At 33.1% G+C, this 21,588-nt stretch overlaps 1 protein-coding gene across 25 annotated transcripts in view; it reads left to right on the forward strand.

Moving 5' to 3' along the window:
- LOC129247025 (myosin heavy chain, muscle) overlaps positions 1-21,588 on the forward strand; it is a 43,940-nt gene that overhangs the window by 15,601 nt on the left and 6,751 nt on the right. For 5 of the 25 annotated variants that reach the window (XM_054885885.1, XM_054885882.1, XM_054885881.1 and 2 more), the window contains exons 8-13: positions 1,028-1,435; positions 2,902-3,072; positions 6,039-6,628; positions 7,972-8,089; positions 14,654-14,917; positions 20,418-20,627. In XM_054885885.1, coding sequence (XP_054741860.1) covers positions 1,028-1,435; positions 2,902-3,072; positions 6,039-6,628; positions 7,972-8,089; positions 14,654-14,917; positions 20,418-20,627 — 1,761 coding nt within the window. Of the gene's footprint in view, positions 1-1,027; positions 1,436-2,105; positions 2,277-2,901; positions 3,073-3,638; positions 3,810-6,038; positions 6,629-7,971; positions 8,090-9,520; positions 9,639-10,508; positions 10,627-11,406; positions 11,525-13,061; positions 13,180-14,653; positions 14,918-20,417; positions 20,628-21,588 lie in introns of all 25 variants that reach the window. The other 20 variants (XM_054885883.1, XM_054885876.1, XM_054885874.1 and 17 more) reach the window with 9 other exon arrangements.

Consider the following 21,588-nt stretch of genomic DNA (forward strand, 5'->3'; position numbering starts at 1 on the left):
AATGATATTTATTTTTCTGCGATATAATCATTTAAACACAAAATATAAACATGCAAGACACTTATCTAAGAAAACATAAACTTAAACTAAATTAATTTTTTAAATTTTTAGTTAAAAAATTAAAATATTTATGTATACAAATTTTTCGTTAAATATTGTAAATCAAAATATTCAAATATAAAATTTATTCGTTTAAAAATTTAAATATTTAAATATACAAATTTTACGTTAAAAAAATAAAAAATGTATAAAATATACAAAATATAAAAACTTTTCGTCAAAAAAAATTAAAATATTACATTTATTTATATTTATATCTACAATAAAATATTAAAATTTAAAAAATTTTCGTTAAAAGAAAAATTAAAATATTCAAAAATAAAAATTTTTCGTTAAAAAAATTAAAATATTTACATATAAACATTTTTCTTTAAAAAAGTTAAAATATCTAAATACAAAACGTTTTCTTTAAAATATTCAATATGCTGCCTTAGGTGACATCACCTGAATCTTACAATTTTTAAAGCATTTGAAATATAGAATAAGAATACAAATTATTTAAAAAAAAAATTTCTGAAAAATCTGCTATTTAAATTTTGTAAATAGTTAAAAAAGCAATAAAAAATATTAAAAAAAAGTCTCTCAAAAATCTGCTATTAAAACTTCACAAAACACGCATATAAAAATATGTCAGTTTATAGCCATATTTGTATGTTTGTTGCTAATTCTTTAGTTGTTCCTGTTTGTTTGTTTGCATTGCATTTATTTATTCTTAAACTACAATATTCAATTTTTATAGTAAGAATTTTAAAACATACAGATGTATATTTATACGCTCACTGCTGTACAAAAACCGCAAACCAAAAACTACTTTCTAAACACTGCAAAAATGTAAAACTAAAACTAAAATTTCAACTACTCAAAACCACAAATCGAATAAATCCATAAACAAATCAATATTAATGTACATATTTATTTTTTCTTCTCCCCACCTTCGCCTCACTAAATGCCATTTAAATATATGTAGCAAGCCTTCGATATCTTGGGTTTCACCGCTCAAGAGAAACAGGATGTCTACAAGATCACCGCCGCTGTCATGCATATGGGTGGCATGAAGTTCAAGCAACGTGGTCGCGAAGAGCAGGCTGAACAAGATGGTGAAGAAGAGGGTGGCCGTGTTGCCAAGTTGTTCGGTTGCGATACCGCTGAATTGTACAAGAACTTGTTGAAGCCCCGCATTAAGGTCGGTAACGAATTCGTCACACAAGGTCGTAACGTACAACAAGTCACCAACTCCATTGGTGCCCTCTGCAAGGGTGTGTTCGATCGTCTCTTCAAATGGCTGGTCAAGAAGTGTAACGAAACTCTGGATACTCAGCAAAAACGTCAACACTTCATTGGTGTACTGGATATTGCTGGTTTCGAAATTTTCGACGTAAGTATGACGCGGTCCGCTGCAACAAAAAGAAAAGAGAAATACAAACAAAAAAAAAACATAACAGACACACAGCTTGAGTGTAAGAGCATGCGAGATATGCACGACCTCTAGTGGGCTCTCATATATCGCATGCGCACTTACGCTCGATTTACTGTGATTGCTTGCTATTGGGTATGTTTGTTTGTTGTTTTTTTGAACGCATACCTATTAGCAGCAATTGTGTCTAGGATACACTAACACCACTCCCTTAAGTGGACATGACGCTTAAAAAGGGTGCACGAACATACATATACATAAATACAAAAATACACATACCTACAAAAACATACATCCCAACCAAAAATATACATACACACAAAACACGATATTGACCTACAAACAGTATTTACACGTAGAATTTGCATTTCCCCACACAAGTGTCACACACACACACAAAATAAACTAACATAGCGTTTCACATAGACACTTCCCATATGCACTCCTCCTACACCACTTCACTTCAAATACACACTATCCTCTTCTTAGTAGCACATGCACACTCTCTCCCGCTCGCCCCTATTACTCCTTCATTACACTTTGATCAGTTGCTGAAACACACAAAATAAGAAAGAAAAAAATTGTTCAAAAACGAAGCTCATCTATTATGCCCTGTATTGCCTCAATATAGTACAATGGTTTCGAACAATTGTGTATCAACTTCACCAATGAGAAATTGCAACAATTCTTCAACCATCACATGTTCGTCTTGGAACAAGAAGAATACAAGCGTGAGGGTATCAATTGGGACTTTATCGATTTCGGTATGGATTTGCTAGCTTGTATCGATCTCATTGAAAAGGTGCTTATTTAAAACCAAAACAAAACGAAACAAAAATATGATGATGAATATTGCCAGTGTCACAGTTTTCGACTTTGTCACTTTGTTTGTTTTTGTCACTATGCTGTCCAATTTGCATTGAATTTTTTCGTTTATTGTTCACCAAAAAAAAGTAGATATTACCAAGCAAAAATGTCCGACGGGCAATCTCGATGCGCTGAAGCAACAGGTATTGGTATGCGTTCTATGTCGTGTTAAAGTTGCCACCAAGCACCGAAAAAGCATCATTACTTTACCTTTTCTGTCACCAATGTAAAAATATTTCAAACTATGTACAAATATGTAAAAATCAACTTTCCCCTTATGATACCTTCATAGCACGCAGCACACAAAAAAAAACCAAAAAAAAAAAAAAAAACAAAACACATACCAACAATTTTTTCACTTTTTGCACACAAAATTTCACCACTTTATTACCACCTCACCTCAGGCACTGCTCACCCTTTCACCATTCGTTTGTAGAATTTTTGTAATAATTGTTTTATCCATATGTATTCCCCACATCTATCTATGTATGTACATACAAATATTGTCTTGTAAAAAAATGACCACGTACCAACACCACCACCACCACCACCACCATTAGTACAATGGTTTCGAGCAATTGTGTATCAATTTCACCAATGAGAAATTGCAACAATTCTTCAACCATCACATGTTCGTTTTGGAACAAGAAGAATACAAGCGCGAGGGCATTGACTGGGCGTTTATCGATTTCGGCATGGACTTGTTGGCCTGTATTGAGATGATTGAAAAGGTTGGTTATGCGCACAGACCAATAAGTACTCAATTGATAAATATACAATATGGTATTTATACTCGTATACTCGTATAGCAAAATAAGGAGCGTAAAGATTATGAAAGTCATCTCAATTACAAGTTTTCTCTAATTTAAGCTATAGCACGTAAACAAAAAGAAAAAACAAAATGAAAGAACAAAAGCATTTTTAGTATTGGGCGTAATTTGTTATTTGACGTAAATAACGATTTATTGTGCGCTTGGTGCACTCAACCAAGTGGACATATTGCATCCGTATTAAGTGTGTGTTTGCACCCAATCCCAACGAAAACATATCGAATTCAATTCCTCGAATTGTGTGTTTGTGTGTATTGCACGTGCCCCCTATCTCGATTACTTTTTTTTTTGCTGACATATGTGTGTATCCCGGACATGACAATTACCTTATTGCAACCATCCTTGGCACCTGCACTGAGTCCACCTGAAACCAACCAACAACGTAACTAACAAATCACTATCCTTTGAAAACCGTTTAACCACAACATTCACGTCTGGTTGTTATGTTCCATTTTCCTCATATACAGTACAACGGTTTCGAACAATTGTGTATCAATTTCACTAACGAAAAATTGCAACAATTCTTCAACCATCACATGTTCGTTTTGGAACAAGAAGAATACCAACGCGAAGGCATTGAATGGACTTTCATCGATTTCGGCATGGACTTGCAGTTGTGTATTGATTTGATTGAGAAGGTATTGGCAAAACAAAAATAAAAAAAAAAAACAGAGAAGAAGACAAAGACGCCTCGCGCAAAATTGCTGCAAAATAGCTGTGAAAAAGGCTACGCTAAAGGCTTCGCGTATAAAAAAAAAATAGCCTAAAAAAAAAGAAAAATAACTGCTTTGAAAAAACCTAATCTCGTAGAAGTAGCAAACTTCTATAATATATTAGTTGAACTTCAACATTCCAAAAGTGTTTTGCAAATAGTTAGTTTTTCGTTTTCACATTTAGACTTTCTAACGAACGCGTTAAAGAATTTAATAAAATAACAAAAGCAATAAAACAACGCGTAGAGTAGCGATCCTGTAGATGGTTTTCAATATTCCAAAAAACTCTTTCTCACATTTATTCTTTCTAATGAAGGCGTATTTAATCAAATAACAAAAGCAATAACACACAAGGAATAGCAGCGATCCTGTAGATGGTTTTCAATGTCCAAAAAAGCTCTTTCTTACATTTAGACTGCCTAAAAAAGGCTCATTTAATCAAATAATAACAAAAGCAATTAATAGCAGCGATCCTGTAGATCGTTTTTAATGTGCCAAAACGTATTAATATATACATAAAAAATGAAAAAAAACTAATTGAAAAAATAACGCTACATATAAACGTGTTTTGTCCCGCCTAATAAAACTTAGTCCTATGGAAACTAGTTATCCTCCAAATGAAACATAATATTTTCCTATTTTTATTGAAAACTTTATAAAGTAAAAAATCTCATTAAATAAAGCTAATCAAAGAGAAAACTAATGAAAAGAAAACTAATAAAAAAGAAAGCTAATAAAAGAGAAAGCTAATATAAGAGAAAACTAATAAAAGAGAAAACTAATAAAATAGCGCTAAATAGTGCAATACCAGTAAACTTTGTTAATAGCTAAAGTATAAAAATCTAATTATTAAACTTAGTTGTGCGTACAGGTATATTGCTGGGCTATGTAATTGATTGAATAATTAAGTTATGATTATTTGGTTGAAAATGAACTATTTACTTTCTTCAAGATGCGCGCGCTCACCAGCCTAAAAATTCAATTTTAACAAACTTTGAAGAAGCGTTAACTGGCAGTTTAGCGCTCATTAACCTTCAGTTAAGAGTAGTGCAAGTGCCATTTAAGTAAATAAACGTTAGCTTGACATGTTTCACTATTTTCCAAGCAGAAACCGACAGTTTTGGAAATCGCTAACCACCAGTTAAAATTAAGCTATTCGTTGCACAGCTAGCGCGTGGCCAAAATACCGCACAGATATTAGTTGCAAAATAATGGCAAGCTGCTGTTTTTTGCTTAATAGACCAACAAAAACACATCGGCCAGCAAAAGCAAACGAATTTTAATTAAATTTTTGCTTAAAAAACATATTTCCCGTAGCAAAAACTGTCGGTTAAGAACTAACTGTGAGTTAGTATTTTAAATTGCATAGCAGCGAACAAAAAAAAAATGCATCACCCGGCAAGGGCAAACGAATTTTAATTAAATTTTTGCAAAAAAAAAAACATATTCCCTGGAGCGAAAACTGTCGTTTAAGAACTAACTGTGAGTTAGTAGTTAAAATTGAGTAAGCTGAAAGTTAAGTTAACTGAAAGTTGAGTTAACTAAAAGTTAAAAAAATCAAACTTAATAACTGATTAACTAGATTTGTGTCAAAGTTGTTGTAAATATGTATGCAAAACCAAACAATCACCTATTTAATTATTTCTCATTTGCAAACCTGCAGCACTTCACACTCAGTTAGTTATGCACACTTAAATGTACTTACATGTGGATAAAAATTAACAACAACAAAATTAAAAAAAAAATTAAAAAAAAAATGTATATAAAAGTATTTTTCCACTTTATGTAGTGCGTCTTTCTGTTGTAAAAATTAATAGTAGTTATTTGTAGTTATTCGTAGTAAGAAATGCTATAAAAATTTAACAAAAGTACCGCATCATTTTGATGCTAGTCTCTAATGCTAAGGTAAGCGCTAAATTTGCTGTAAAAAATGTTATCTCTGTAAATTTATGTAGTATTTTTAAATAGATATTTATTTTACTGCTCCTTAACTTGTAGTCTGTGTAGTGATAGTCCATAAATTGCACGCTTATTACTTTGTCTATGACGCACTGTTTTATGTCACAATTTTGCAATGTATACAATTTTCAATTTTCTAAACACAAAATTTTCTCTTTTTATTCCCACCTTTAAATACCTTTAAATCATCAATAGCCTATGGGTATCTTGTCCATTCTTGAAGAAGAGTCTATGTTCCCCAAGGCCACCGATCAAACATTCGCCGAAAAATTGGTCAACACCCATTTGGGCAAATCGGCGCCATTCCAGAAGCCCAAACCACCAAAGCCCGGTCAACAGGCTGCTCACTTCGCTATTGGCCATTATGCTGGTGTTGTTGCCTATAACATCACCGGTTGGTTGGAGAAGAACAAGGATCCATTGAACGACACTGTTGTCGATCAATTCAAGAAATCTGCCAACAAATTGTTGGTCGAAATCTTCGCTGATCATCCAGGTCAATCTGGTACCGCCGAACAAGCCAAGGGCGGTCGTGGTAAGAAGGGTGGTGGTTTCGCTACTGTCTCTTCGGCCTACAAGGAACAATTGAACAGCTTGATGACCACTTTGCGTTCAACACAACCTCACTTCGTGCGTTGCATCATTCCCAACGAAATGAAACAACCTGGTGTTGTGGATGCTCACTTGGTTATGCACCAACTGACATGTAACGGTGTACTTGAAGGTATCCGTATTTGCCGTAAAGGTTTCCCCAACAGAATGGTGTACTCTGATTTCAAGCAACGGTAAGTGTGTGAAATACCAATACATACATGCATACATATATATAGATTTAAATACTTAGAAATAGTAAAAGAGTTAGTGAACTGAGGGAATAAATACACAAGCAGACTTAGTGTGAAAAAAATTAGTTAGTTAAAGCAAAAACTATATATATTTTTATTTTATTTATAAAAAAGCACAGTTACATACTCTAGCACACACTCGTATATAAAGGGTGATCAATTTAGAGGTATCTGATTTTACATTGAAATAAACCAACGAGAACTTAAATTGATTGGGCAATCTTAATTTTTTTTTTGTGTAGTTCTATTCAAGACATTTAGTTTTTTTAAAGATAATCCCTTTCAAATGTTGGCCGTAACTGCGCCGTAATTTAGTCATCCATAAGCACCAATTTTGAATGACTCGCTGGTGGACTTCGGTTGTTATACTTACGGTTGAATAACTTTAGTAATGTTGGCTTGCAAAGCCTCAACCGAACCTGGTGTATCCACAAAAATTTAGACTTTACATACCCCGACAAATAAAAGTCCAAAGGTGTGATATCATACAATTTTGATGGCCAGTCCACTGCTCCGAGATATAAGCTAAATTGTTCACCGAAGCGACAACGCAGTAAATCCATTGTTCCACGTACTGGGTGGCGAGTAGTGCCGTCTTGTTGGCACAAAATATGTTGTAGAGATCACGGGCTTCAATTTCCGGCACCAAAAAGTCGTTTATCATTACGCAATAACGCTCGCCATTCACTGTTACATTGGCGCCAGTCGCGTCTTTGAAGAAATATGGGCCGATAATTCCTCCAGCCCATAGGCCGTACCAAACGGTTGTTTTTAATGTGTGTAATGGCTGTTCTTGCAAGGTTTCGGTTTGCTTTTCAGCCGAAATGCGACAATTTTGCTTATTGACGTAGCCACTAAGCCAAAAGTGGGCATCATCGCTGATCATGACAAGTCAGCCAGAGCGCGCGATTCACACTTTTCATAAAGCGTCGATTTTCGTAATTCAAATTTGTAAACGGTTTGTAAGCATTTCTGAGCCGGCTTGACTTTTCATGATGAAATGTCAATGAATACCGAAAAAAAAAATTATTTATTTAACTCGACAGTAGTCACGCGTTACTTATATATGTCACAAAGATCCTTTTGGAAAAAGCGCCTCCAAACCGATCACCCTTTAGATTATATAATACCATTATTTATATTCAGCAATGAAAATAGAAATAGAAATTAGAAATAATTTGAAAAAAAATCCATTATGCTAGTAACTGATCTATTATTTATTTATTTTCGCACCCCTTTTCAATACCCTTGAAAAAAAAAATCCCAAATACTCCTCAAAATAGTTACATGATCTTGGCTCCAGCCATCATGACCCAAGAGAAACAACCCAAGAATGCGGCAGCCAAGTGTTTGGAATCTGTTGGATTGGATCCCGATATGTACCGTATTGGTCATACTAAGGCAGGCAGCTGTTGAAAATTTCCTGTTTTTCCCCCACCTTATTTAAAAAGTGTTTCATGTATATGAATTCATGTAGTCTTCAATTCACAAGTTAGACACGTTTCCCCTTATACTTCACTGTACCACTACAATGCCACATGTATTGCGTCCTCTCTATGAACGAAACATACTCGTATATCAGTTTTTCACCTTCAGTTTAATTAGCTCGTACCTCATGCATCAGTATTGTACCAACCATGTAATGTCTGGTAGTACTTACCACATACATACTTATATATAATTTTACCTAGAAAACCCACATTGAAGTGTTGGCGAACTATATTTGATCCTTTCACAAGTATTTTGTAGCTCTCGTCACATATTTTATTCACCTAAATATAATATTAGTAGAGAAATGTCTTGCTGAACGAATGCAACCCTTCATGTTAGATCCTAAAAATTAATATAACTTTTAAATTTTTGTTGTTTTTTTTTTTTTGAATACAGTTATCCATCTACTCATTTTATGTAGTATATTTGGTTTTTTTGTTGAACCTCTATGATTGTTTCACTTTATGCAAATCATAGATTCGTTAGCCCTTTAAGAGCATCACATATTTTTATGATATATGTTTTTTCGTTAATCACATATTTTTGGTTAATTGATATTTTGTTATTTTTGTAATTTTCCTATTCCTATAAATCCCCATTTTTGTAGTGATGTTTTGCACACCTTAAGATTCATGAAATTCACACGAATTCAATATCTCATTCCACTTCGGTTTTATGAATGTAGGCCACTGTAGCCTTCCACTGGCATGACTTAAAACTTTTGTTTTTTTTTTGTGGATGTTGCTCCTTGACATATGCCCCTTTATACTTTTATTCTCTACAAACATGTTTATATTACAATTATTCTCACTTTTGAATGTTGGGAAAACTGTTCCCCTTTTTTTATGGAACACTCCAGTATTGCTGGCGCATATACCTACAATACATCAATACTTCCATAATCTCCTTATGATACTTAGCTGGCGTATTACATAGTATTGCAGCATTACTTCCCCGAAACACTAGCAAGTGTAAACCAACCTTAAATGAAATAAATTTTCATAAACCTTCATGACTGATTTTAACAAAATTTTTTGTATGTTTGAGTACTATTTGTCTTGCTACTTTGATTTTTGTGATACCCAATAGATTTGAATTGGAAATATATTTATATCTACGCATGCTTAGAATTTATGTACTTATACATCTTTAGTTCAATACACAAAAATACAAATTAAGTGTTCGTAGTGTACATCGCAGATATATAAATTCTAATGATTTAGCATAAGAAACTCTACACCGCCACCAACACGCCACACGAAAATTAATTCAAGAATATATGAAACAAATTTTACCAAATTTAACGAAATTTCTCCACACACAACACTACTACATTCGCAGGTATCAGATCCTTAATCCCAAAGGCATTAAAGACTTGAGTGAGGACAAGAAAGCCTCAAAGGTTCTTATTGAGAGCACTGAATTGGATCCAGATCTTTACCGTCTAGGTCATACAAAGGCACGAAAGAAATTTTCTATAAAAAGCAAAATTCCAAAAATTCGTATAGCTTAGAATGCTTCGATAAGTAAATAACACGACTTGAGATTCAACATCTCTGCATTTATGATTCGCGCAATGAAGATTTTCTATTTTTCATATTTTTTTTATAATTGGTTCTGAATTGTTTTTGAATTGGCTTTGAATTGGCATGAGTTGCAGTACAAAATTGAATGAAAATTTATATACTTCGGTAAACGCTTTTTCTAGTTCTAAGAATACATATCGTAGCAACACTCAATATGCAGAAACACGCACACAGACCTCAAGTCTACAGAATTACAAAGCAACACTCCACCTATACTCTTTCACTTATTTTTGCTCACTTGTCACTATTTAGTCCTTAGACTACACTCCATAGAATCATTCAATATACAAAAATACGCACACATATGAAAACGAAGCGAATTATAAAGCAACACACCACCAAATAAGCAACACACCACCAAATAAGCAACTCACCTCCAAAGAAACAACACACCACCAAATAAGCAACACACCACCAAAGCCACACTCCACCATAGCAACACTCCACCTCTACTCTCTCACTTATTTTTTGCTCACTTGTCACTATTTGATCTTAAGTATACACTTCATAGAATCATTGAATATGCAGAAACACCCACACGCACACGCACACGTATGCAAATGAAGCGAATGACAAAGCAACACACCACCCACACTCAATCTCTCATTTTTCTCTCACTCTTCACTATCCACCATGTCACACAACACTCGTATACAATACAATTTCAAAATGTTTAAACTTTCAAAACTATGCATACAATTACGAGTATTTGTCTTATTCTCAACACATTTTCCCACACGCAGCTATCAAATTTTGAATCCAAAGGATATTAGCGGTATGGACGATCCGAAAAAATGTTCTAAAATTCTTATAGAATCCACAGAACTTGATCCAGATTTATATCGTCTTGGTCACACAAAGGCATGGACTCGTTTTTTTTCGATAACATTACAAAGCAACAACAAAAAACTTTGTTTCTTTTCACTATATGCATAGTTTGCAACTACGCAAATAAAAATGTTGCTAATCGTGTTTTTGTTTTCGTTTTTGTGACTGGTTTGCGAATGCAATGTATACCCAATTTTTCACAACAACAAAAAGCATGTATTGCATTCAGTAAAACATACCATACCAATGTTATCGATTGTGTATTGTGTAGCCTAGAAAACGTCTATGAACGACGCTGGTAGCTTGCACACACGCACACACACTCGAACCATCACTCATTGCAAGCAAATCGCAAACGATCCCAAGGAATGTGAAATGAGCTCGTGGTTTTGAAATTGCGAGTGAGTTTCTCCGCTCATCGAGAACATAAAATCAAGATTTCGCATGTACTTGCATACATACATAAATATATGCGCACCAAAAAAAACAAAAATTGCATTACATTTGCGTGTTATGCTACCCTATACATTTTTTTCCGTCCACTGTATGCTGAATGAGTTCCCCAGCCTTTGGATGCAATTTTTATGTAATAAAAATTTTTGAATATTTTTTTTTTGAATCCCTTTCACATCCTTTTTAATTATTATGTCTACATTTTTTATTGTACGTATGTATGTAGTTTTTATGTATTAAGTTTATACATTTTTACTAAAACATTTTCTAAACATATACACATTTTTATTTTATCATATCAAAACACCAAAAAATTAAAAATAAAAACAAAACTATGTGCAACCTTCACTACACCAACAGCTACCAAATTCTTAACCCAAGAGGAATCAAAGGCGTTGAAGATCCCAAAAAAGCCACTAAGATTCTGATCGAATCCACTGAATTGGATGAAGATCAGTACCGTCTGGGTAACACTAAGGCACGGATCTAATTCGTTTTCACTATAAAAAAAATTCCAAAAAGAAACTAATTCAAAGTGCCACACAAAAACCGCTTAAGTATACATTAATATTATTATTTTAGTCTCCTCTAGTACACATCCAAAACACCTATGTACATATATCCACACATACACATACACCTATATACGCCCTTTTACATGCAGTAGCTTAAATTTATCCACATCACCCACACACACCCCACACGAATCCGCAAAATGCAAATGGACTCCAAAGCTGGGAGCTCCTCATGCATACCTACATAAATATTTGGACATGCATCTACACATACCTAAGAGACACTTTTGAAAGTTGTCGCACATACACCCTGCGAATGAAGCATGCATCTGCATACCCATCCAGTATATCCACCACACATAGAAAGATTATATACATACCTACCCATGTGCAGCATGTTCGTAGATCTCATTAGCATTGTTATTATTTTCAACGGTATTATTATTAGTTCCACATTATTATGAGCCACAATCAAGCATGCCCTTTGTTTTAAGTTCTTTGATACGCGTTGTATAGCATGAGAAAAATGATTCAATGCTCGTCTCATAAATCGTTTACATAGGTTCATATGCATACCAATACATACGTGCATACTCGTATATATAAGTAAGAGAACCCATTTACCCATTTCGCCATTTACAATGTGAGTTTCAAAGTCATTACAAACAACTCATTTCCCACAAAACATTGTGCATCTCATGAAAGCACAGCTGGAGGTGAATTCATGTCATAAAAAGTATATTATATATGTACATATATGTGTGTATATATTTTACTACAGGGATTTCAGTTAGTTTTCAAAACATTTTTTAATAATTATAATTTCGATAAGCCGATTTTTTTTTTAATTTTTTCCAATAATGATAGGCAGTTTTTTAGCATAGTTTAATAAATTGCTAAAATTAATTACAAAAATATGTAAATTTTTTGGTCAGATATAGAAAACATATTTCTTTAAACCTTAAAACATATTTTTTCAAACCTTTTTTCTAAAACATATGGTCGAATAAACGTACAATTTGTAAAATAATTTACAATTCAACACAGGTTTTTAGAAATTAATTTAGTTTAATTAATTTTAGTTTAGAAAAATTTTATTTAAAAAAATCATATGCAGAAAATAATAACTACAGCACGTGTGCTCCATATTTTTATTTTTTCAAAAACTTTTAGCTTTTTTAAATAAAATTTAAATTTTTTTTATAATTTTTTTTTTTTTTTTTTTTTGGTCAAATAAAATTGTTTAGCTCTTTAACTTATTTAGCTCTTAGCACATAAGTTAATAAATAGAAAATACATTTTGGCCATCAAAACAGTTATTAAATTTAAATATTTTTCTCTAAACTCCGTTATTTACTCATACACCAAAATCATCAACCAAAAAACAACAATATCCCACCGCCACCGAACCAAACAACCATCGCAACATTTATCTACCGCACACCAAAATTGCACGTTCACACACACACCCACATATACAAATAAATTCGTATCATATAGCTACAAGATCATGTGCCCGAAACTTTTGGTCGGTATTCCGAAAGATAAGAAGGCCACAGAGATTATTATTAATTATATTGATTTGCCAGAAGACCAATTTCGATTGGGTAACACCAAGGTACCTTATTCAAAACTTCAAAACAGAAAATAAAAACTAAAGCAATCGCAAACAAAGATTAATAAAACTTCCAAGCAAAACGTGTCTTGTTCAAATGTACAAATTTGTCAAAACAACTGTCCAAAAAAGCGAAATATCTAAACACTAATCAATTTTGTGAAACTGTTTGGTGAATAAAAAAAAACATTAATTATAAAAATAATATGTGAAATTTGTCAGTACTTTACTTACTAAATTGGCCATAGAAAAATAAACTATGTATTAACATAAATGTCTCAAAATCAAACTTAACATTTTCCATTTAACATTAACCATTTAACATCACTTCGTCATCACCACGTCCAGCAGCATCCACGGCGAATTCAACTAAGATCATATTTTCACCTCAATATATTCACACTCACATATTCACGTGTTCACTTACATTTTCCTTTCTTACTTATATATGTATGTTCATCGATATATATTCGCATATTAATCATAATTTTTCTCCATGAAAAAATGCTTTAAAAATCACTCGTTTTTTCTCCGTTTCATTCCCGTGTTTTGTATGCAGTTACTTTCATTCTCAACTAATATCCGAGCTATAAATATATTCATTTTAAAAATTCATTTATATGTTTGTAAAATATGAACGTATTTTGTGTTGAAACGCTTTTTAAAAATAGTAGACCGATGGTGAGCTGAAAGAAAATGGCGAGACGAAATAATGGCGAAAAATATAATTTTTGGTACAGAAATAATTTTTAATTTTTCGTATTTTAAGGTAAAAATGTTAGAATATAATTTTTTAATATTTTTCTAAGGAAGTTACAAAATATTTGCAAGAACAGATTAAATGCATATACAAATTTTATTAAAAAAATATTTTTGTACAGAAATAATTTTTAATTTTCCGAAAATTAAAAGTAAAAATTTGGTAAAAATTAAATTTTATTTTTCAAATATTTTTCTAGGGAATTTATTAAATATTTGCAAGAATAGCGTCAAATTTATGCTTAAAAGCATATAAAAAAATTAAAAAAAAAAAACAAGTTTTTATACAGAAATTTTTTTAATTTTCCTAAAAATGAAAGTAAAAATTTGAAAATAATTAAAATTTCTTTTTTTTGATATTTTCCTAAAGAATTTACTAAGTATTTGCAAGAGTTGCGTCAAATTTATGCTTAAATGCATATAAAAATTTTGCTAAAAAATTAAAATATCTCAAAAATTGTTTTAAATACATTAATTCAACTTGCATTAAATAATTTTTGTAATTTTACTCCGCAAAAATAACTTTTAAAAATACCCCCAAACGCCCGTCGCCACTCACTCAGCTCACTCTAGGTCATCCGCTCTAAATGTGGCATACCACAGCAAGTGGCAAGTTTCGTATTAACCATAATTTTCTTTCAATTCTCTTCTCTCCGCGCACTCAAAATTCCTACTCCACCCCCTCCCCAAAAAAAAAACAAATTTGCAAAAACAATAGGTGTTCTTCCGCGCTGGTGTCCTGGGTCAGATGGAAGAGTTCCGTGATGAGCGTCTCGGCAAGATCATGTCCTGGATGCAAGGTTGGGCTCGTGGTTACTTGGCCCGTAGGAACTTCAAGAAATTGCAAGAACAACGTATTGCCCTCAAAGTTGTGCAACGCAACTTGCGCAAATACTTGCAACTCCGCACCTGGCCATGGTACAAATTGTGGCAGAAGATCAAGCCTTTGCTCAACGTTTCACGCGTTGAGGATGAGATTGCTGTAAGTATTGCAGGAAAAAAGAAAAAAATGGAATTTTTATTTCATTTCAGTTACTTGCGGTGCCGCAGCGGTTGAGGCAGGCGAACCATGCGCGTGTTGGTGTTGACTTCAACTGTGAACGATGGTGCAAGCTGAGGTAGTTGGAAGGAACACATGCGTATGTATGTGTATGTGTATACTACGAGTGTACATATAATTAGATGTGCACTACACAACATTGCCTGCTGTTGAAAAATTCGCTAATCTACTTTGCCACAAAATTCAGTTTGTTGTGAGGCTCAAAATAGGAATAAAAAAATATTTCACGCTGCTGTCATTGCACCTGCTCGAATGCATCACTTCTTCGCTGGTAGTGCCCTATGCATTCGAGTGCAATGAAAAAAGCGCAAATTGAAAAAAAAATCTAAAATAAATACGCCAATATTTAAATATAGCACTTGAACGCGTACACACTTGACTTGACAACTTCCTTTTCAGAAAGCAAAAAAACAACAACAATAAAATTCATAATCATTTTTTTTTTTTTTAATTTAATTCTTTTGCACATTGCTTGTTGGCCTTTTGGCTCACATTTCTGACAATGTTGGCAAGTGTGTTCACTTAATTAGCGCATACTTGTACATGCATACACACATATGTATGTATGTATGTGTGTATATGTGCAGGTGGAAGCCAATGGCGTTCAATTTTTCAATATTGCAATTATTGCAATTTTTCTGCTGTCACATAAGATTATCTATCGAACATCAAATAAATAGATGCAGCAAGAACTACACGCAGGCAAATTGTCACGAAGCGCTTAACGTGAATGATTGAATGTTAGGGGTTGTTGATGCTGTGTGCGAATATGATTTTCAATCTGATTGACGTTAATCATACGCCCCCGTGCGCACACAAACGCTGATCATTGTCGTACTTGCAATGGCATTCTGTTCATCTTGGCTATCGACTGTTGGCTTTTGGCTCTTAATGTGCCAAACATGCAAATTAGCAAGAAGACGTGTGTTTGTGTCTGTGTGTGTGTCGCACATGCAGCAACACTTTAACGATCAGCTAATCGATGAGCTGTAACGGCATATGAGCGTATCAAATGAAATGGATTTGATTATTGAATTAATTGCATAATTTCGATTGAGGTGCGTACAAGTGAAACTAAAAATACAAATCTACAAAGGATGTAGCAAATATCGCTTATGCCAACAAGCAGATTTTGGCTTTGTAAATCATTTTATTTCTTTTTTTTTTCTTAACTCTTGCCGCTACGCGCTATTTATGACCATTTAAGAAATGCGCAAACTCTTATCTGGGCGATGACTCACACAGCTGTGCATATGCGTGTGCAAGAGATGGAAAATTCTCTTGCGATAATTGTTTACTTAACAGAAATATTTGTGCGTGATTTTTCTTTCCTGGAAGTTAAAACACTTGCACATGCGAGTCGTAAAAAATTTGATTTTCAAATTAAGTATAAGCGAAGCAATTTGCTTGCCCTACTGCTTGCACAGCTGAAAGTGATCACATTTGTATGTATGAGCTGGAAAAGAAAATGCTTCATGTGTACATACATACGTACATACATATACTTTTTGACTGAAAAAGTGATTTTTTGATAAATGAACTTTTGATAATTTAATAGGTTTTTAAGAAAACACTTCCGAAAGCTGTTTCTTACCTAAAGCGGATGAAAACTTTTATCTATCGCAGAAAAACAAAATATATCTATTTTTAATTTTCACTACGGTTTTTTGTTTCACTAAATTTTTTCCTATTTTGGAAAGTAGTCAAATTGGTCTTACTTTGATTTTATTTCGGAAAACTTGCGCAAAATTTATCCCACCTAAAAAGTCAATATACAAATTTTTATAATAATTTTTTTAAATTTAGTTCAAAACTTTTGTACTTAGTCTTCAAAGAAATTATTATTATTATTTTTTTAAATTTAATTCTAAATTTTTGCCTTACACTTGAAAAAAAATTAATAATAATTTTTTTTACCTCCATCCTAAGCTTGGGTTTTTATGCTTCAAAGAAATTATTGATAATTTTTTTTAATTTCATTCAAAACTTGCGTTCATATTCTTCAAAGTATTTGAATTTATTTTTCTTCAGAAACTAAAATGTAATAAATTTTTACCAGCAAATTTCGTTAGAAATTTTAATTAAGCAAAGTTTAAATTTCTTTAAAATATTTTCCTAAATATTTTTTTTATAAAATTAAAAAAAAAATTTAATTACAAAAAGTAACCACTCATGAATAAAATACATTTTTCTTAATTGTTAATATTTTTTTTATAAATTTTGTTTAGTGTTTTCTAAAAAATGTGGAATGTACCCTATTCAAGTATATATAATATAATTACAAATGTTTCTTTAATTTTCTAAACATTTTTCAGTCCCTATTCCCATATAAAATATTTTGCTTTAATTTTCTCCACATTTTTTATTTTCAAAATATTCATTACTTTTTTATAATTGCGTTTTTTTTTTTAATTTTTATTCTCTAATAAAATTAGAAAAAAGAGCCCTATTCATAAATAAAACAATATTCCTTAAATTTCCCCCCATTTTTAATTTTCTTTACAGTTTTTATTTTCAATAAGCTTATTAGCTTTTTGTTAACAATTTTTTTCTAGAAATTTTTTTTCTAATATTTTCCTCTAATGAAATTAAAAAAGTGCGCTATTCATAAATCAAACTTTTCCCCTTAATTTTCTTCCCATTTTTAATTTTCAATACTTTTATTAGTTCATATTTCTGTTAATAAATTTTTTTATTACAATTTTTTAAAATTTTTTCCAAAGAAATTACAAAAAGTACTCTTTTCATGAATGAAATACTTTTTTCTTCAAATAAAAATAATTTTCTTTAATTTTCTCCATATTTTTTATTTTCAATATTCTTGCTAGCACCTTTTAGCCTCTCATTTATATTGACAATTTTTTATCATGTTTCCTTAATTTTCTCTACATTTCGAATTTTTAATATTTTTGTTGGCATTTTTTTGCGAGGCCGAATCTTTTTGTTTTAAAGAACCTTTCTCCTCTTCAGTAGGAATATGTGAAAGCTGTAAATATGTACATTCATACATACATGCGCCACACTCTGCTATACTACTCATATGCCTCAAGAATTTAGTGTCCATGCTCGCTGAATAGCTATGAATAATTGTCTGCTTATAATTCTTTTGGGCTGATCAAAACTATGCACACCCCCGCATACCGCTTTCGCCAATTGAATATGTCCATAAATAACTATATACAAATACATCCGTTTGTTTTTCAAATTCCTTTGGTCAACAATTTTTGCTCCACCTATAAAAGCTCTGCAAATGCGAAATGGAGTAGGCTCTGCATACAACAGTGGAGCCAAATGTCGAAGTCAATCAATTCATTGGCACATATGTCCAGCACATTGAATACATTTTAAACAACTGCGAATTTTTGCACAAAACCACTTTATAACGGCATTTTTTTGTTTCGTATTTTTCACTGGCTCTTTGATATGACTTTGCTCGTTTGACGTGAAGCCATTTTATAGTATCAATTATTTTCTCCTCAATTTGTTTCTCCTCAATTTATTTTCCTCCCCTGCGCTTTGTTGGCAGCTGCAAAAATCGAAAAAAAATTGAGTAATAGTTGAGTGGTGTTAACAAATAGCGATACAAATATCTACATAGGTGTGCATATGTATCAATTTGATGTCCTCTACCTACAAGTACTCATACATATGAATGTATATGCCCCTGAGTGTTTGCAATTGGCGCTGCTGCTCGTTGCTGCTTGGAGTAGTTGCTCCGTTTCAATCCGGCTGTCATGGCTCATCGTAAAAAATTGCTGCATACACAAATATGCACTTATACATGTATACCAAGAAATATATATGTATATATATGTGCATATGTATGTGTGAATATACTTAGCGGCATGTAAATGACATGCCACCTAAGCGCGCAACTCAATCAACAGCTGAGGCAGCTGTAGCGCCGACAACATTCAACTCGTCGCCGCCGTCTGAATGAATAATGAAATATGAATACTTATACATTTTTCATATATGTATGAAAATAAAAATCGCCAGCCATTGAATTTTCCTTCTTCTACCTACGAATACTTATTAATATTTCTAATTGAAACCCCATCAAAATAATTTGTCCTATTCATATTGGCATGAGCAAGCGAGCGGATGCGCAGCCGACTGCGGAGTTTAGCCATCTTACTCACGCCGCCAACAACTAGCCACCACAGCAGTATTAGGCTGCAATAACAACAACAGCCATGGCCACACACCTAAATACTTCCCAAAATGCTAAATATGCCCGGCTCGCGGAATTTGTGGCACAACACCTGTGCCATATCATTGATCGCCATACAAGAATGGGCCTCCGCGCAGCCTCTTTCGTTCGTTGTTGGTTACGGAAAAAAATGTATGACTACCACCCTTTTCGGCGAGGCGCATAAATATGAGATTTATTAATGCGTTGAATACATCGTTCGCAGAATCTTCGATTCGATCATATTCGGGGCGTTGCTAAATTTATTTACCCCACACACGCATACTCTGATACGCTCATATACACAGGGCAATCATTACTCATACACGTACACATTCTTGTAGATGGTTGAAATTGAAATTGAATTGAAATAATTTCTTCTTTGAGCTGCACCGAATTGCTCATTGCTGCTGCACTCATCATCATTCCAGCTGTTGACCAGTAGCTAGTCGGACCTAGTTGTCTAAACGCGTCGTCGCGCAGTTCAGTTCACTCGCTGACCGCAACGAAACCAAATCGAATCCAAAGCGTTTTTGGAATTTATGGTAAACAGTTAAGATATAAGGAAAAAAACAACAACCAACAGTATTTAAATACGAATTAATTTAAAAAATAAAAAAAATTATTTTGCAATAAAAAACAAAATCAATTGTCATTAAACGACTCTTTTGAGACAAACGAAAGCGCAAACGCCAGTGAAAGCTCATTTAAGCCAGCAAAGGTGAAAGCTAATTAAAAGCTAAACGCACGCCTTTGCGAATAAGCATTTCGCTCAAAAATATTTGCTACTAAATCAGCGTCAACTTGTAACTTTTTACACCATCAACGTTAAACGTAGCCTAGCAAATATCCTTGCAGCATAAAATAGTTTAGCAACATAGTAGAAAACCCCAATTTAAGTGCCAAACCACATCTAATATGGCAGATGAAAAAAAGGTAAAGAAATCGAAAAAGGCTGCCGCTGCTCCTGCCACCGCCACTGCCACGGATGCTGCTGAGCAATCAGCGCCACCAGCGTCTGAGTCCGCACCAGCAGAAGCTGCAACCATCGAAAATGACACAGCAGTTGCCACACCTGAAACTATCGCCACGCCTGCACCGAACGACGAGGTAGACACCAACACCAGCATCAACACTTCGTCTGCTGCCGCCGCACCACAAGACAACCCGAATAATTTTTCCACCGATATTAAAACCCCATCTGTTCCTTTTGATTCTAACGAATTACAGCGTCTAGAGGAGAAGGCCAAGAAGGCTGAGGAATTGCATGCCGCTGAAGTGAAGGTACGCAAGGAATTGGAAGCACTCAACGCCAAGTTGTTGGCTGAAAAGACTGCCCTTTTGGACTCGCTGTCCGGCGAGAAGGGTCAATTGCAAGACTTCCAGGAGAGGAACGCTAAGTTGACTGCCCAGAAGAACGACCTCGAGAACCAATTGCGCGTAAGTAGAAATTTTTAGGCAAAAAACAATGAAATCATAAAAATCATGAAAATCATGAAAATCATAAAAATTATAAAAATCATGAAAATCATAAAACCATAAAACTATAAAAATCAGAAAAATCATAATAATTACAAATAGTATCGTCGAACCGTTAGGCACGCAGCAAATTTGTGATTTCAAAGGATATCTGGTCAAATTTCGAACTGTGTAAGAAAAGCCATTAGAAAAATATAGAAGATGTGTGTGCTTAAAAAAGTGCCATAACCAAATTTATGCCTTAAATTTAATTTTATTATTCACATGTGAAAAGTTAAATCGAAAAAAATGCGAAGCACGTACGATTTTTCCAAAGTGTTCGTTGATCTTTTAAGGATTTCGCTGAATTTTATCATCACTGACTTTTATGTCACTCAAGTAAACGGGAAAATCCTGTGAGCGCTCGCTCATCACTCAGGAATTTTAATTGAGATTTTGAGTTCGTCCATTTGTTTGGAGATGAATTATCTATTTGTGGAACAGTATTTATGCCATACCACAAATTAAAAAAGCAACTCGACCTAAGCAACATTAAACAGGAGCAAAGTAGGAGGTGAACATTTAAAGATACTTTCAAAACTATAACAGATGATTTTTTGATACTAATGCAAGCCTCGAAGAAATATAAAAAATATATGAAAAATTAAATTAATTAATGAAATATACAAAAAAAATATATAAAATATTAAAAATTAAATACATAAAATATATAAAATATATAAAATGTAACAAAGTATAATTTTTTTATTAAAATATAAAAAATTATGCCACTCAATCCCACTGCATTAGACCCATGGTAAAATAAAATCATTGGGAAAACATAAAAAAGGCTAAGGTATTTAGGAAAAATAATCATCACAAAGATTTACGAAGTATCTATTTTCAGTTCACGCGGCTCCTTACAGTCGCCCATCACTAAATT

This window comes from Anastrepha obliqua, chromosome 5, assembly GCF_027943255.1.
Source record: "Anastrepha obliqua isolate idAnaObli1 chromosome 5, idAnaObli1_1.0, whole genome shotgun sequence".
NCBI classification, from domain to species: domain Eukaryota; kingdom Metazoa; phylum Arthropoda; class Insecta; order Diptera; family Tephritidae; genus Anastrepha; species Anastrepha obliqua.